Genomic DNA, 19,010 nt, shown 5'->3' on the forward strand with positions numbered 1-19,010 from the left:
GGCATGAGATGTAGCCATCAGAGTCTGCACCGAGTTAGAGAGTACGTCTACCCATGGTGGGGGTACAGGAGGTACCTGTATCGCCTGAACCTGATGTGACAACCCCAAAGGGGGCATTACGTCCTGCTGTGATAACCCCCTCGGGGGAATTACAGCCGGATCTGCCTGGCTGGGGGCAGATGCCTGTTAATACTCCTGCCTTTGCTAGACATAGCTGCAGAGTAAATGGCACACAATATGGCACTGGGTATAATGCAACCTCCGTGTATGTAGGGAATTGGTATGAAATACCGTCGGCCGCATGGCCGGCGGTTCGATTCCCGTCAGCGGCAGCCCGACAGAAGCAGCGGAAAGCCCGACAGCGCTGAAAATCCCGATCGTGGATAGGTAAGTATCCACTAACCTAACCTAACCCCCCTAACCCTCCTTGGGGGTGCCTAACCCTAACTTCCCCCCCAAGTGCCTAACCCTAACCCTCCCGGGGGGGTGCCTAACCCTAACCCTCCCGGGGGGGTGCCTAACCCTAACCCTCCCGGGGGGGTGCCTAACCCTAACCCTCCCGGGGGGGTGCCTAACCCTAAGTCCCCCCCGGGAGCCCTAAACCTCCCCCCCCGCGGCTGTCCGCTCGCGGCGCCCGGCATCACTATGATCGTGATGACGGGCGCCGGTCTCTCGGCGTCGGGGAAATGCGGGCGTCTACATCTAGACACCTGGTATTTCACCCTTGCCGGGATAAGACAGTCGGGAAGCCGGCTGCCGGTATTTAGGCAGTCGGCTTCCCGATTGCCTCCCGTATGTAGGATACTAGTAGGAAGCAATATACTGGTCCTGTCTTATGCCTGGGTAAACTGCATGAACACACAGCCCAAATATGGCACAGTGCAACGAATGTATGTGACAATACCTCACAAATACTTCGTTTTATAAATGTGAGGCACAGGAATACACCTGTATGTTAAGGTAATAGTCCGAGAAAAAAACCCACTGGTCCTGACTGATGCTTGGATAAGCTGCAGGAGCCCACTGCCTAAGTATGCGACACATTGGTCCTGTCTGTGCCATATTTAGGCAAAGGGCTCCTGCAGCTTACCAAAGTGTCAGTGCACCACACAACAGTATGCGTCAGACCTCACAAATATTACCTTTTATATATGTGAGGAGAACTACACCTGTATTAGGGCAGAATTAGAGGTATAGATACATGCTGACAGTTAGGAAACAAAGACACAGACAGGCAGCGCTAGCATAAGTCACATACAATGCAGAAAGTATACAGCAATGTGGCACTGCCCAGATTCAGTGTCTGGGAAGGCTATAGTGCTGCATACCTCAACCCAAGGGCGAGGTATGCAGGGGGGGGGGGGGGGACTGGACCACCCGCTGGCTTGAGAGATCTGCGATTAAATCACCAGAGAAAATGTCCACCGGAGACCTCAAAGGGGGTGTGGCCACAGAAGGAAACCGCTCAGCAAAGCCAGACCGCAGTGGAAAGGCGCGTTGAGCTGAGGGGAGGAGCCGCTACAACGGGGAAGGCTAACTCCCCTGGCTGAATATTGACCCCTGGGACACTGGCTTCCCGCGGAGATACTGTCCCTGGTGGTCTAGTGGAAGCGCAGGGTATGGGGAGGCCTGCGTCCACCTCTGCGCCTCCGGTCTGTCCCCTGAGACCGGAGGCAATGACTGCTAATACGCGGGTCACCGCAAGCAGTGACTCGTCTTACCTTGTCCCCGTACATTCGATCGCAGTCTGGGAAGTCCGCGGGGCCCGGCTAGCACGGACCCCGGGGTTCCGCCGAGATCCCCAAATCGGTGTCGCGGCGCCGGTGGGGTGACGGAGCGGCAGTCTGTTGCTGTGCGCTCTGAAGACAGTTAAAAAAACTATCAAATCATAAAATGAAATGAAATAAAATAGCTTTAGGGGTTACTAAATAGCCCCTCTGCGTTAACCGTGACCCAGCTCCGGCCGGGCACCAACTCAAACTGAGGTGCCTCTGGCTTGGGGGCGGGGTATAGGGAAAGTGGACCCAATGCATCCTGGGACCAAAAGCTTTAACTGCATGGTGCCCAGATTTGGTTCCCATCACTACACCCCCAAGATCTCCCTGTGGAGCCTATGGACCTTGAAGAAGAAATAAATGGTATCTGTACAATCATTAATACATTTTATTTTGTTACCTACTTATTTCCTGTTCTAGCCTACCCTATTACCCAATACATTATTATTTTTAAACTACAATTTACTACATTTAAGCACATTTCCTCCATTCCATTTCAAAAGGCATCTCTGTATGTCCCCTGGTATTTCCTTTGTGCACGGAAACCCCATTACAATTAGCATTTGAATTACTGCTCTTTGAAATATTACTCAACCAACAGCTAGAGAACGGCACGAAGGAGAGAGGTCTACACAGACGGTGTGATGGTCAGCGTTACTGCCTCACAGCACTGAGGTCGTGGGTTCAATTCCCACCACGGCCCTACATGTGTGGAGTTTGTATGTTCTCCCTGTGCTTGCGTGGGTTTCCTCTGGGTACTCCGGTTTCCTCCCACACTCCAAAATTATACTGGTAGGTTAATTGGCTCCCAACACAAATTAACCCTAGTGTGTATGTGTGTGATAGGGGATATAGAGTGTAAGCTCCACTGGGGCAGGGATAGATGTGAATGGTAAGATATTCTCTGTAAAGCGCTGCGGAATATGTGTGCGCTATATAAATAACTTATAATAATATAAATGTAGATTTACTAAGGTCAGTATGGTCTGTGGTGCTGATGTCGGGAAGAGTGCACCAGTCTGCATAGCGCGCCTTGCGTGATTTCCCGTGCAGGCCCCGCTAGGAGGGGGCCCCTGCAGGCCCCGCTAGGAGGGGGCCCCTGCAGGCCCCGCTAGGAGGGGGCCCCTGCAGGCCCCGCTAGGAGGGGGCCCCTGCAGGCCCCGCTAGGAGGGGGCCCCTGCAGGCCCCGCTAGGAGGTGCAATTATAGGCCACTTGGAAGGCATATTTTGCAGGTGTTGATCAGACGTGTACAGCTCAGGATGTGTAACGCTTTACACATGCGTGGAAATATGATATTGAGTGCAATATACTCCCATCTTGCTACGAGCTCAGAATCGTGTTACAAAGAAATGAGCACAAACAACAAACTGTCCCCAAAGCACTTGACACAGTCCCCCTTTCCATCAGTCACTAACTAGGGCTATGCAAACATGACACCAATTAGGCTGATAACACTATTCACACACAATACACCAAAGACGGCCCCACACAGAAGATTATTGCAAACAGAATGCCACTAAGTTAAAAATAAAAAAAAATGTACAATACACCACAGTGATGAAGGGGTTAAGCGCGGCGGCTCGCCTGACGGGGGTGCACGCTGCGCTGAGATATTTCTGGCACTTGCTACGCCAGCATTTTCATATTGCCTTAAGCTTAAGCTGTCTGCACATGCCCTGGTGCTATACAGAGATCTATCCTCAGCCTACACTAACACCAGGCCAGGGCTATATTTAGAAAGCACTGTTCCATTTTTAGATGCTGGGAGATTCTATTAATAGACGCATTGCTTAAAGGGCTTGGGAACCATATTTAAATCAACAGCGAGAATGGAATGCACCGAGGTCAGGCCAAGAAAACAGCAGTACAGCAACATTTCAGCTGTAAATCAGCCTGGACTATTCCCCAAGGTCATTTCTCTCTATTTTTAAACATTGACTTAATGACAATATAATCATCTACTTTCTAGGGACTGCATTTATTATACACACACACACACACAAATACACACAAACACAAATACACACACACACACACACACACAAACACAAATACACACACACAAATACACACACACAAATACACACACACACAGCAGTAATAAGCCGAAAGTGATGTCTATAGGACAACAGATGAGACCGGTCTGCTGTGCAGGATTCTTGTGGAGTCACCGTGACCTGCACTCAATGATTCCGAAAGACGGGACGGGGGGGGGGGGGGGGGGCACTACAGGGCGCTGCTGCAGCCGGGATAAATGTAATCAGAGGTTCTCAAATGCGGTCTCTCAAGGCTTCCCAACAGTCCAGGTTTTAGGGATATCCATGGTTGAGCACAGGTGACTTGCCTCCATCAATTTGATTTTACCACCTGTACTTAACCATGGATATCCCTAAAACCAAGATCTCCTCTCAGACCTCCAACCCCTATAGTCGCTTCGCTACCTTCAACTCCCTCCTCACTCTCAGCCCTTGACTTTGCAACCAAAACTGACATCACCTCCAACCAGGCCCTCTTTACCCCATCCAGTCTCTTCCCATCTGACTACTAAGACTTCTCCCCAGTTTCTGGAGCAAACGTCACAAGCCCCCCTCCTCCACCTCTCCCCTCAATAAAATCCCCTCCCATTGCCTGTCCCCACCTTGCCCATCTCTTCACTCACTGTCACTCGTCTGTCTGCCCCCTCCCTTACAGATTATCAGATCTCACCCTAACAATACTGTTCCATGTTCCTCGCTCGCTGACTCTTCCCCGTGCCACCCCCGTCTGTCTGCTGCTCACCTACAGAGTGTACGCTCTTTTCCTAACTCAATGTTTCTCCCCTCTGTGTCACCAGTCTGTCTGCCCCTCCCCTATAGAGTGTGAGCTCTCATCCTAACCCACCGTTCTGTGCTCCTCACTCACTCTCTCTCCCCTGTGTCACCCCTGTCTGTCTGCCCCTCCCATATACAGTGTAACCTCTCATCCTAACCCACTGCTCTATGCTCCTCACTCACTGTCTCTCCCCTATGTCACCCCTGTCTGTCTGCCCCTCCCCTATAGAGTGTGAGCTCTCATCCTAACCCACTGCTCCATGCTAACTCTCCGTCACCCCGGTCTGTCTGCCCCTCCCCTATAGAGTGTGAGCTCTCATCCTAACCCACTGCTCCATGCTAACTCTCCGTCACCCCGGTCTGTCTGCCCCTCCCCTATAGAGTGTGAGCTCTCATCCTAACCCACTGCTCCATGCTCCATGCTAACTCTCTGTCACCCCGGTCTTTCTGCCCCTCCCATATAGAGTGTGAGCTCTCATCCTAACCCACTGCTACTCGCTCACTTGCTCTCTAAAAAGATTTAAACGGGCTCACAAAACCCACTTCTTTATTAAAGCCTTCCAGCTCTCATCCTAACGCACCGCTCTATGCTCCTCGCTCACTGTCTCTCTCCTCTATCTGTCCCTCCCTATTATTTAGGATGTACTGAACATTGAATAAATAACACATTTTATAATGTTACAGAAGGCGAGAACCACAACTTTCATGTAATGCAAAATAAACTGAGCTTTTAATCTGCAACCAGTATTCTCTACATCTAATGGGCAATGCAGCAAGATGGTCTTCCTGCACATAGAGAGGAAAGCGACTTACAGGCCGCTATAAATGGCGTTGGCCCTGTCAGATCTGGGCGTTCACCGCTGCTGCCGCCTGTCATTGGGAATTTCCGCTTTATGACGATGAATACATTTGTTTATATTCCACTTATTGTAGCTCTCCAAGTTATGTTACTGCAACTGTATTCTACTCCGTGCACGCACACAGACACAGGGCGTGATCAGCCCTCAGCTGCTACATAATCTCAGCTCAATACAGTCTAACCATATGCCTGGTGTGGTGCATCAGATGCGACCAAACGCCCAGAGGGACCGGCCAGCCCCTATGCATCCCTGCACCCTCCCCCAGTGTCTGCCGTGCAGCTGATCACTGCCGATTGGGCAGCTGGAATAGAAGCAGCCGCCCGGGAAATGTAAGTCATGCAGCTCTCAGCCCCCCAGTGTATACCCAGCGGCTGCAGGGAGGAACAGCTGCCGGGGAAATGTAAGTCATGCAGCCCTCAGCCCCCCAGTGTATACCCAGCGGCTGCAGGGAGGAGCAGCTGCCGGGGAAATGTAAGTCATGCAGCTCTCAGCCCCCCAGTGTATACCCAGCGGCTGCAGGGAGGAGCAGCTGCCGGGGAAATGTAAGTCATGCAGCTCTCAGCCCCCCAGTGTATACCCAGCGGCTGCAGGGAGGAGCAGCTACCGGGAAAATGTAAGCCATGCAGCCCTCAGCCCCCCAGTGTATACCCAGCGGCTGCAGGGAGGAGCAGCTGCCGGGAAAATGTAAGCCATGCAGCCCTCAGCCCCCCAGTGTATACCCAGCGGCTGCAGGGAGGAGCAGCTGCCGGGAAAATGTAAGTCATGCAGCTCTCAGCCCCCCAGTGTATACCCAGCGGCTGCAGGGAGGAACAGCTGCCGGGGAAATGTAAGTCATGCAGCTCTCAGCCCCCCCAGTGTATACCCAGCGGCGGCAGGGAGGAGCAGCTGCCGGGGAAATGTAAGTCATGCAGCTCTCAGCCCCCCAGTGTATACCCAGCGGCTGCAGGGAGGAGCAGCTGCCGGGGAAATGTAAGTCATGCAGCTCTCAGCCCCCCAGTGTATACCCAGCGGCTGCAGGGAGGAGCAGCTGCCGGGAAAATGTAAGCCATGCAGCTCTCAGCCCCCCAGTGTATACCCAGCGGCTGCAGGGAGGAACAGCTGCCGGGGAAATGTAAGTCATGCAGCTCTCAGCCCCCCCAGTGTATACCCAGCGGCGGCAGGGAGGAACAGCTGCCGGGGAAATGTAAGTCATGCAGCTCTCAGCCCCCCAATGTATACCCAGCGGCTGCAGGGAGGAGCAGCTGCCGGGGAAATGTAAGTCATGCAGCTCTCAGCCCCCCAGTGTATACCCAGCGGCTGCAGGGAGGAGCAGCTGCCGGGGAAATGTAAGTCATGCAGCTCTCAGCCCCCCAGTGTATACCCAGCGGCTGCAGGGAGGAGCAGCTGCCGGGGAAATGTAAGCCATACAGCCCTCAGCCCCCCAGTGTATACCCAGCGGCTGCAGGGAGGAGCAGCTGCCGGGGAAATGTAAGTCATGCAGCTCTCAGCCCCCCAGTGTATACCCAGCGGCTGCAGGGAGGAGCAGCTACCGGGAAAATGTAAGTCATGCAGCTCTCAGCCCCCCAGTGTATACCCAGCGGCTGCAGGGAGGAACAGCTGCCGGGGAAATGTAAGTCATGCAGCTCTCAGCCCCCCAGTGTATACCCAGCGGCTGCAGGGAGGAGCAGCTGCCGGGGAAATGTAAGTCATGCAGCTCTCAGCCCCCCAGTGTATACCCAGCGGCTGCAGGGAGGAGCAGCTGCCGGGGAAATGTAAGTCAAGCAGCTCTCAGCCCCCCAGTGTATACCCAGCGGCTGCAGGGAGGAGCAGCTGCCGGGGAAATGTAAGTCAAGCAGCTCTCAGCCCCCCAGTGTATACCCAGCGGCTGCAGGGAGGAGCAGCTGCCGGGGAAATGTAAGTCATGCGGCTCTCAGCCCCCCAGTGTATACCCAGCGGCTGCAGGGAGGAGCAGCTGCCGGGGAAATGTAAGTCATGCGGCTCTCAGGCCCCCAGTGTATACCCAGCAGCTGCAGGGAGGAGCAGCTGCCGGGGAAATGCAAGTCAAGCAGCTCTCAGCCCCCCAGTGTATACCCAGCGGCTGCAGGGAGGAGCAGCTGCCGGGGAAATGTAAGTCAAGCAGCTCTCAGCCCCCCAGTATATACCCAGCGGCTGCAGGGAGGAGCAGCTGCCGGGGAAATGTAAGTCATGCGGCTCTCAGGCCCCCAGTGTATACCCAGCAGCTGCAGGGAGGAGCAGCTGCCGGGGAAATGTAAGTCATGCAGCTCTGAGCCCCCCAGTGTATACCCAGCGGCTGCAGGGAGGAGCAGCTGCCGGGGAAATGTAAGTCATGCAGCTCTGAGCCCCCAGTGTATACCCAGCGGCTGCAGGGAGGAGCAGCTGCCGGGGAAATGTAAGTCATGCAGCTCTCAGCCCCCCAGTGTATACCCAGCGGCTGCCGGGAGGAGCAGCTGCCGGGGAAATGTAAGCCATGCAGCTCTCAGCCCCCCAGTGTATACCCAGCGGCTGCAGGGAGGAACAGCTGCCGGGGAAATGTAAGTCATGCAGCTCTCAGCCCCCCCCAGTGTATACCCAGCGGCGGCAGGGAGGAGCAGCTGCTGGGGAAATGTAAGTCATGCAGCTCTGAGCCCCCAGTGTATACCCAGCGGCTGCAGGGAGGAGCAGCTGCCGGGGAAATGTAAGTCATGCAGCTCTGAGCCCCCAGTGTATACCCAGCGGCTGCAGGGAGGAGCAGCTGCCGGGGAAATGTAAGTCATGCAGCTCTCAGCCCCCCAGTGTATACCCAGCGGCTGCAAGGAGGAGCAGCTGCCGGGGAAATGTAAGTCATGCAGCTCTGAGCCCCCAGTGTATACCCAGCGGCTGCAGGGAGGAGCAGCTGCCGGGGAAATGTAAGTCATGCAGCTCTCAGCCCCCCAGTGTATACCCAGCGACTGCAAGGAGAGGCAGCCGCCGGGGAAATGTAAAGTCGCAAAGTCGTGATGTTCCGATGATCAATGTTCCAATAAACCGATATTTACAAGATAAATATTAATGTGCGATTCATTAAAAAAAAAAATTTCCTTTTTTATAAAATCGTGTTGGAGAAGTTATAAATAGATGTTCTTGACCTAATTCAATCATTTCCAAATGGTTTTTGGAAAAAGAATATTACCCAGTGGAGGGGGTGGGGGTGGGGGGGGGGTGTTAAAGAAATTGCCAAGTAGGGGGGAAATGATGAAGTGAAAGAAAGCATTGCAACACGCGCCACCATTCTCCTTCCAAATGATTCAATGCACAAACCAACACAATAAAATAAGATCATTTACAGCACATGAATTAGCATGAAAACCATGGGATGCTGAAGAGACCAATGCACAGCCGGGGAGCAGCCTGGTCACAGCTCGGAACCCGTCAAACACGTCCAAAGCTAAAGCTGCTATTAGGAAGCGTACATTCAGTCTGTGGCTGTAACACCAGGAAGAGTGGCAGCAAAAATACAACACACAAGTGCGGTCAGCCCAAATCTTTTGTCAAAGAATGAGGGCAGTGTGCACGGGGAAAGCACACATTGTGAGCAGGGGGGGGGGGGGTGACATTGGGCAGGTTCAATAGAAGGAAAGTACAGCCCGAGCAGAGGTGCATTGCTTCACCCAGGGAAACTTTGCTCCTAGACCCTTTTGCCTATTTACTACAGCACTCTGTAAACTTCCAGTCGGCCAAGAAAGTGAAAGTAATGCAGGCGCAGCAACACAGGCCGCCTGTGAGCGTCCCGCACAGTCACAGATCCTCTCAGCTCAGGGAGCAGTGCCGGCTGAGGACCCTACCGAGTATCTCTAGAGCCCGTCGTCGCTGCCTGGAGACCAGATCAGCGCTGTACACATTCTTCTTTTGCAGAAAACCAGCAAAGCACAGTCAGACGCTCACAAATAGCCCCTGGGCTGAACACGGTTTTAAACAAAAAAGTCCAAAGGCAGGGAAAGGTTCCTAAAAATAAAACAATTCCCAAAGTTATTAAACAATTAAAATCAGTCGCACTTTTCTCACCACAGGAGATTAGAGTTTTTTTTGTTTTGTTTTTGTTTTTAAATAAAGGGATAAGCAACCTGTGGCACCCCCAGCTGGCGTGGAAGTACACATCCCAGCATGCTCTGCTTCATTTTTAGCATTCCCTAACCCGGGTTACTGTGTGGTGTGAAGGGGCCCAGGTGAAATAACCCAGATCGAGCGATACGGCGTTTCAACCCAAGTAACGAAAAAGGTTGAACAAGTGTTCGATCCAGCTCGCGGTGCAGTGTGAACGGGTAACCCGGGTCGGCGCGACCCAGGTCCTGTTCACAGCATAGGCAGACCAGTCGCACACAGAATATAGGCTTGCCGCGTAGCATTGTAATCAGCAGCACGAGCATGCCTGGACAAAGACCAGGAGGGCGAAACGCGTCGGCGGCAGGTGTGTGGACTACTAAGGAGCCATCCAGGAATAGCGTAAGCTCTAGTACTCCCTAGAATATCCAGAGTTTGTGGAAACAGGTAACCTAGGGGTCCCATTGCCCACTATCTGGATACGTTCCGGTTTCTTTGACTATAACCCTTGTGTAAGGGTAATGGTATTTTTGGACATTATCACTTGGTGTGCATAAGGAATTACCACAGCCATGTTATTAGATCACTGCTTTTGCCCATACTTTTATATCCGCCTGATATTATGCTCATGTTTACATATTACGTCCTTAACGATGCTCTATTGTTCATTACTATATACAAATAATTCCTTCTCTTTGAATGTTTTCCAGAGCAAGGAGTTTTTGCCCCACATATACACCTCCTATATATGAATTAGATTTTGGTTCTGAGGTGAATAGGACCCTGGGCAGCTAGGACTTACAGCGCCCAGAGTGCCCTACCTCTATTGTATCCCTAACATTAAAGCTTACAGTCTATATAAACACACTAAGAAGGGGTATTCAATTTGAAACGTTAACTTCCCTGTTGAAGTTAACGTTTCATATCGGAGTTTTTACCTGCGTTAAAGTATCGGGCGCGCTCCCGCTTATACCCGTATTCAATATAAAATTAACGAAAACGGGAAACTCCGAAGTTGGATTTGCGTAAAGTTACGAATTTTTCCTTAAAAAATGTGTAAGACCCCCCTAAAGTAGTAAAAACATGGGGGATCACTATGGGTACCCCCGTTTTAGCCTTTAATTGAAAGTCGGGGATTTAAATAGCCGCAGCAGGTGTTTTTTTCCCGACATTGAAGAAGTGAGTGCAGAAGAGCACTTAGGTTATTTTTTTCGTTTTTTTTAAGTGGTCCCATCAAATCTGGGGTACATGAAAATGGGTACTAGCATATTTTTAAGTCCCTAAAGTAAGTTTTTAACAATTCTGCATTTGTGCACCTGCCGCTATAATTCTATTCTAGAAAACACGTGCCGCATCCTTGCAGAATAGCCCTGAACCTATTTCCCTATTGTTAAACAATTTTTTCCCATTTTTTTTTTTCACCCCAATTTTTTAATTAATTTTTTGGGGTGTCCCTATTTATTTATTTATTTTGACACAGTTCTTTTTTAAATGTCAGTCCCAGGGGTACAGGCTATTTTTTTTAAGCCTGCAACCCCCAACCCCAATTCTGCACTTTTTTTCGTCACCTATTCAATGGTGAAAAGTTATCCCCGTTTTTTTTTAGCAAAGACTTTTCAAAACTGCGATAAGTCTTTGAAATTGAATACGGTGTAAAAGTCAAACCTGCGATAATGACGTCAAGCAAAAACGATGTTATCGCACCCATATTGAATACCCCTGTAAGGATGCATACTCACAGAACGATATTGTGAAGGATAACAATATCGTTATCGTTCATACCGTTCCATGTGTATGCAAGACATCGTTAACGATGTGTGCTACTGCGGATAGTTAACGATATCTTTCATCGGCCGTACTTGCAGGCCAATCTGACACAGTGACGTCACTGAACGATATCGTTTAGTGCACAGGTTCTCAAACTCGGTCCTCAGGACCCCAAACAGTGCATGTTTTCCATGTCTCCACACTGAATCAAGTGAAATCATTAGCTCCACCTGTGGACATTTTAAAATGTGTCATTGAGTAATGATTACACCTGTGCACCTGCTGGGTGACCTGCAAACGTGAACTGTGTGGGGTCCTGAGGACAGAGTTTGAGAACCACTGGTTTAGTGTGTAGGCTCAATGTGGGGAAACGACACTGAGCCCGGCAGGTGAGGTGATAAGACTGAACGATATCACCAATGGAGTAAATCGTTCCGTCTGTTCCCGGCGTAAGATCCATTTTTGCCAGCAGGCAATAAAATGAACTAAATTATTCAATGTAACTGACCAATATGGTTAGGGCTTTATGCAGAAACAGGAGAACATGGAAAAAACACATGAAAACGCGGGAAGAACATACAAATTCCCTGGACATTCCTGAGCTGATCCATTAATTATGAGAATGCAACATGTTAATTCACTATTAATGAGGACACTGGTTGTTACAGAATGTATAGCCTGCTCTCACCCGAGTATTACGGGTTCAGCCTATATAGCGTCTACGTCCGCTGGGTTAGTGCGATTTCACACACACAAGAGCACCACGAGGAATTCAGCGCAGAAGAAGGCTCTTCAGATATTACGGCTACAGGTATTTGTTGGGCAAAGTCACGAAGGAAATCACATCATGAACAGCTCTGGGCCTGTCTGGGCCACACATACACACGATGGGCAAGCTTTGGCCAGACTGGAGGAATAGACCAACCATTTACGCCATGAGACCGATCACTGGTGAACCAGAAGTGACAGCTTGCCACAAGAGTATAAAAATTGAATTTTATTGGCCAGGACAATTTTTGGTGGTGACTTGAAGGCCACATAGGTGACTGCAAAATATATATATATTTTTTTCCCAATTTTTTTTTTATTATTATTTTATTGTTATTTTTGCTGATTTTATTTTTATGTTTTTTTTTTTTTTGCTGTTCAAACATCTTTACTGCTGTGTGATTACAGAGATCTGATCAGTCGGGAGAGACAGCTGAAAAACTAGTTAATGAGGTAGTTTATACATTCAGAGGCTTTCTCGACCTACAGATATCTTTGAGAGAGTCATCAGCGCACGAGGAAACGGGACACATGAAAGCAGAGGCCAAGGAGACGGCTGATTATCCCCAGTAACAAGCGGCATGCACTGAAGAACTGTCTATCGTTGGAAAGCACTGAGAGAGACACAACTTGTGGCACTGTAAGTAAGCTAGACCCTTCCTAGCAGATCCCATGTTACTGTACACACTTCTAGCTGTGCCGCTTATTTGGAACTAGGATCAGGAAGATTTATCCACGCATAACGGACTCCTGAATTATTAGTCTGCATCATTTATCTTAAACCGATTTCATGGGATCTCTCTGGATTTGGGAGTCTCTAAAGCAGGTTTCCTGTCCCTGTTGTAAGGTACAATGTATGCGTGTGTGTGTAATATTATAATATATATCTATCTCGTCGCACTCCTGAAGCCTGACCGCCACTGCTTCTAAAATATATACGCTTTTCCTTTTTTCCTCTCTTTCTTTTAAACCAGTTCTTTATAGACAGTAAACATTCTGCCACGTTATCTGTATTGTATTTTATAGAATAGTTTAACGGACACTATTTTGCGCTGTTCTTTTCAGTTGCTGCCGTCTCTCGCAGTGATATAAATGCGTTATCCATGGACTAGCCGAAGTTTTTTATTATTGTTCACTATTTGTGTTGAATCCATTTCAATCATTTTTTATTTTAGTGGCGCTCCTAGGACGCCCGGTTTGCAATAATGTGAGTCACGACCTGCGCTGACCGGAGCCAGCATCAGTCACTACGATAAAATATTGGCTTAGATGGAAATACAGCACCAGACAGAAGCCAGGAACATACACATCATTTATAATGCTATTTTTACAGCATCCACTCATCTTTAAATGACCTGTGAACTTCACAATATACCAATGATTTCTAGGTCTGCAAACGGTTTCTACCTGTCAACTAATATATTGAGAATGTATCTAAAATACCAAATATCGCATAGAGCGCCTGCATGTTGGGAGACGGTAGACTGCGCAATTAGCGCCTCAAACATGTCGCAGGACAATTGGCCGCTGCAGCGCAAGACGACGACCCATGGCCGCAGCGGGATCTCTCGCTTTCTGTGCTTCATGGTATTGCCTCGTGACTTATAAATACAAAGTGACAAAATATTGGCCTGAGCTAATATACAGTCGTTTATCAGGCGATATAATCATAATAATAATAATGACTACTAACCCCTGTAACGCTGACCGGCTGCACAGAACAGCCATAATGAAAGGAATTGATGCTCATTCATGGACAAAACATGAATTCCTTGATGAAGGCTAAAATATATTTACACATGCAATGATGCTTCTTCAGTATGAGGTCCCCAAACTAAAGGACATCTCAATAATTTTACACCCCACCCTTGCTTTATTAAGCTGGCCACACACTAGAACAACTTACATCCAACCAGCCAACTTGTTGATTGGTTGGAATGAAAATCTGGTAACGTATGGGAGTAACTGATGATCAGCAATTTGCTCCTAAATGCCAGAAAACAGATGAAAATGGCGTCAGACAAGTTTGTTAAATGTTTGAGCTAAACAATTTGTTCTAACAACAGTTTTTGTCCATTTTCCGGCGTTTGGGAGCAAATTGCTGATTGTCAGTTACTCCCATACATTACCAGATTTTCATTCCAACCAATCAACTAGTTGGCTGGTTGGATGTAAGTTGGTCTAGTGTGTGGCCAGCTTTACACTAGGAGCGGCAGAAGTTACCCAACAGGAAAGTTCCATCGCAGGCAGCTGCGACCGCAGACCAAACAGCTCCAGACCCCAGGCTACAATGGGAGAGGGACAGACACACGTCTCTATGTGCTGGCTCACTATAATGCTGTATATATGGTGATATCGCAGTACAGCAAATAATGATACACTCTGAGACGTCAACTCACAGCGGCCGAGAGCCATAGTCTGCAGTGGTAGCAACTAGCACCAAAACCAATCAGGCAAATGTCGCTTTTAAAAAGAAAAAAAAACAAAAAACACCTCAGATCTAAAGTAAACAAAATTTTAGAAACTCATCAAGAATGTAAAATATTTCACTACAGTCACAAGAAAACAAAGAGCCACGATTCAAATCAAAGCCAAGCCAGTAACCTAAAACCAGGAAATTATATATATATATCTATATATCTATATATATCTATATATAGAGAAAAAAAAACAAAAACAATCTAATATTAGCTAATACACATGTTAAATAAAAGATAATAAACAGTCCAAAAACATTTCTTCCCTTTGTATAAAGCACTTCATATAAATGACTCATTAGTGACTGATCGGACAGAATATAGTTAAAGGCCCGGATTGACCAGGGGACGACAGCGCAGGACACAAGGGCCTGATGCAGATGTGGACGCAATGATATTTACGCAGTTAAGCGATTACTGGCCGACTTTCCATGTGTCGCGATCGCACGTGCCAAGGTGCCTTAGCGATGCTGCGCGCAGTAAGGATCTCTCTGCAAAGAGTGATTGACATTTAGGAACGGTTACGGGGATGGTGGAAAAAAAAAAACGCAGGCATGTGGCGGACGTTTTTTGGGGCATGTCTCAGCATACTACTGCCATCCAGTACGCAGAAAACTTGGCGCTAGTGTCTCAGTTTCCGTGGCCATAGGTTACTTACAATTCCAGAAGGATCTGCGGCCAGCGCTGCGTGTTTGTATGCACTTGCTTGGATCCGCGAAGCTGCCGGTGGGCGTCTCAGTACATTCCCAGGCAGCTGCAGCAGTAGCGTATTTTCACACGGCAGCTGCGTACTGAATCGTAACTGCGATTGCATTAGCGTACATCTCTGAATCAGGCCCGATTGTGACAGCCTGATCGCCCTTTATACGGGTGACCATTAGCCACCTTGACCAACCACCCATGGGCCTCTGTCACAATCGAACCAGTCCGTGGAACCGGAGAGCACGCACCTTGGCAGAGGGGGAGACTTGATCTTCACTTTCTCCTTCTCTTTCTCCTTCTCTTTATCTTTCTGACGCTCCTTCTCGTCCCTCTTGCTTCGCTCCCTTTCCCATTCATCTTTCCTTTTCTGCCGGTCCTTGTCCCGCTCACGCTCTCGGTCGCGCTCTCTTTCCCGCTGACGCCGTTCTCTGTCTCGACCCCTGTCGCGGTCCCGTTCCCTGTCTCGCTGTCTGTCTCTGTCCCTTTCTCGCTCCCTTTCCTGGGCGGAGAGAAGAAAGGTATGAGGACAGCTCCGATGGAGGAAACGGCTTTACAATCACATAAGGCGAAACGCTGGCAAACAGTGCGCACAATAGTATAGGCTGACACTTTTATATAGTGCTTTGTGTACTCATTAAAAAAAAAAAACTACATAGTAAAATTATCCCATAAGTCATATATATATATATATATATATATATATATATATATATATATATAACCCTTTATTTATATGGCGCCACAAGTGTTCCGCAGCGCCGTACATAGCACTAATAGGTGAACAAGAAACAAGTAACAGTACATTACAGTGCAGGACAAGGACACAACTTATATACAGTGCTGAAAATATGAGATATGGTAAGAACTTACCCTTGTTATCTCTATTTCTACGAAGTCCATAGGGTTCCACAGGATACCTTGGGGTATAGGTGTGACGTCAGTCGCAGGGCACCAAAGAGTTAAGCTTTCAGCCTCCCAGGATGCACTGAGTCCCCCTCCTATACCCCGCCCCCGAGCCAAGGCACCTCAGTTAGTTACCAAGCCATAGGCCGGAGGAGGAGAAGGAAGAGAGAGAACAAAGATCTGGACACATACAAGAATCACATTCTCACCAGAGGGAGACGGAAAACCGGTGACCAGAGCAAAGCCCATCTGCAGCACAGGTGCGACAGGGCGGGAGTCCTGTGGAACCCTATGGACTTCGTAGAAATAGAGATAACAAGGGTAAGTTCTTACCATATCTCATATTTTCTACTTCAGGGTCCATAGGGTATCCACAGGATACCTTGGGGATGTCCCAAAGCAGTATCCTTTAAGGGTGGGGACGCTCCTGTGCAGAAAGGAGAATCCGCCGCCCGAAGGAAGCATCCTGAGAGGCGAAGGTGTCAAACCTGTAATACCTCACGAAGGTATGGACAGAGGACCACGTAGCAGCCTTGCAGATCTGAACTGCCGAGGCACCACGTCGAGCTGCCCACGAAGGACCCACAGACCTAGTGGAATGAGCCTTCAGAGAAGGAGGGACCGGTAGGCCTTCATGAAGATAAGCTTCAGAAATAGCCATACGGATCCAGGCTGCCAAAGTTTGCTTTGAAGCAGGCCAACCCTTTTTACGGAAGCCATAGAGGACAAACAAAGCGTCCGACTTCCTAAACGAAGAAGTGCGGTCAACATAAGTCCTTAAGGCCCGCACAACATCCAAAGAGGCCTCACCCACGGAAAGACCCGGTGAGTTAAAGGCCGGAACAACTATTTCCTCGTTAACATGAAACTGGGAAACAACTTTGGGAAGAAACTCGGGCCGAGTGGGGAGCACTGCCCTGTTCCCATGAAAAACCAAGAAAGGGGGTCTACAAGAAAGAGCCCCTAACTCAGAAACACGTCTGGCCGAAGCAATGGCCAGAAGGAAAACAGTCTTAGCTGTTAGCCATTTAATATCCACTGAGCCCAGTGGTTCAAACGGCGGTCCTTGGAGAGCCCTCAGGACCACAGCCAAATCCCAAGGCGCCACAGGTGGAACAAAGGGCGGCTGAATACGGAGAACACCTTGCATAAAGGTGCGCACATCCGGGATTGTAGCAATCCTACGGTGAAACCAGACAGATAGGGCCGAAACCTGTACCTTCAAAGAAGCAAGGCGAAGCCCATGATCTAGTCCCGCTTGCAGGAAGGCGAGAATCCGAGACAGACGAAACTCCCGCGGTGCATAACCTCTCGGTCGACACCACTGGAAGAACGTATGCCACACGCGATGGTATATCCTCGCGGAAGACGGTTTCCGAGCTCGTAACATGGTACGCACCACAGAGCTGGAAAACCCCCGGGACCTCAGCATGGCCGTCTGAACAGCCACGCCGTCAAAGACAGCCGAGTCAGGTCCGGGTGAAGGCAAGGACCCTGAGACAGAAGGTCCGGTCGTAGCGGCAACCGCAGAGGACTGTCCACGGACAGACCCTGAAGGTCTGAGAACCAGTGCCGTCTGGGCCACGCGGGAGCTATCAACAGGAGCGTCCCTCCTTCCTGTTTGAATTTCCGGATAACCCGTGGAAGAAGGGAGACCGGAGGGAACAGGTATGCGAACCGGAACGTCCACCGGACGGACAGAGCATCCACCAGAGACGCCCCTTCGTCTCTTGTGCGAGACCCGTACACCGGCAACTTGTTGTTGTGCCGGGACGCCATGAGGTCGATTTCTGGAAGACCCCACCTGTCCACCAGTAGTTGAAAAACGTCCGGGTGCAGGGACCATTCCCCTGGATGAACGTCCTGGCGACTTAGAAAGTCCGCCTCCCAATTTAGCACTCCCGGGATGAAGACCGCTGATATGGCCGGAAGATTGCGCTCCGCCCAAACCAGGATCCGAGAGACCTCTACGAGAGCCGCCCGACTGCGAGTTCCTCCTAGCCTGTTTATGTAGGCCACGGTGGTAGCGTTGTCCGACTGGACCTGCACCGGGTGACCGTGGAGAAACCGCTGTGCCTGCAGGAGAGCATTGAAGACCGCACGGAGTTCCAAGATATTTATTGGAAGCTCCGCTTCTGTCGGCGTCCACCTGCCCTGGAACAAGTGTGGACCCGAAACTGCTCCCCAGCCCCGAAGACTGGCGTCCGTTGTCAACAGGACCCAATTTGGAACCCAGAACGGACGTCCCTTGTTGAGGTGGGTCGTCTTTAACCACCACGCAAGGGACAGGCGAACCTCCGGGGTGAGCACAATCGTCTGGGACTTCAGAGACTGAGGCAGCCCGTTCCACTTGGACAGGATCAGGTGCTGCAGAGGTCTGGAGTGAAACTGGGCGTATTCCACCATGTCGAACACCGACACCATGGAGCCCAGTAACCTCATCGCCGAGTGTAAGGACACCCGGCGGCTGTGCAGACAACTGCGCACCCTTGACTGTAAAGCAGAGATCTTGTCCTCCGTCACGAAGATCCTTTGCTGTCCCGAGTCCAATAAGGCTCCAAGATGCAGAATCCTCCGAGACGGGATTAGAGTGGACTTCTGCCAGTTGATTAGCCAGCCGTGCCGTTGCAGCAGTGCAATGGTCAGGTCCAAGTGGTGTAACAGGAGCTCTGGAGATCCTGCCACCAACAACAGGTCGTCCAAGTACGGCAACATGCGGACTCCTTGCAGCCGCAGAGAAGCCGCCATGACCGCCATCACCTTGGTGAAAACATGTGGTGCTGTCGCCAGGCCAAAAGGTAACGCCCGAAACTGGAAGTGGTCGCTGCGGATTGCAAACCGAAGGAACTGTTGATGGCGCAAAAGAATAGGGACATGCAGGTAAGCGTCCT

The 19,010-nt window shown here is 49.9% G+C and overlaps 1 protein-coding gene across 1 annotated transcript in view; it reads right to left on the bottom strand.

The window, feature by feature from the left end:
* Window positions 1-19,010, bottom strand: part of ZC3H18 (zinc finger CCCH-type containing 18) — a 177,613-nt gene that overhangs the window by 50,215 nt on the left and 108,388 nt on the right. The window contains exon 9 of the mRNA XM_088448005.1: window positions 15,465-15,715. Coding sequence (XP_088304131.1) covers window positions 15,465-15,715 — 251 coding nt within the window. The remainder of the gene's footprint in view (window positions 1-15,464; window positions 15,716-19,010) is intronic.

The sequence above is a fragment of the Taudactylus pleione genome, unplaced genomic scaffold (genome assembly GCF_031769625.1).
Source record: "Taudactylus pleione unplaced genomic scaffold, aTauple2 ptg000447l, whole genome shotgun sequence".
Lineage (NCBI taxonomy): Eukaryota > Metazoa > Chordata > Amphibia > Anura > Myobatrachidae > Taudactylus > Taudactylus pleione.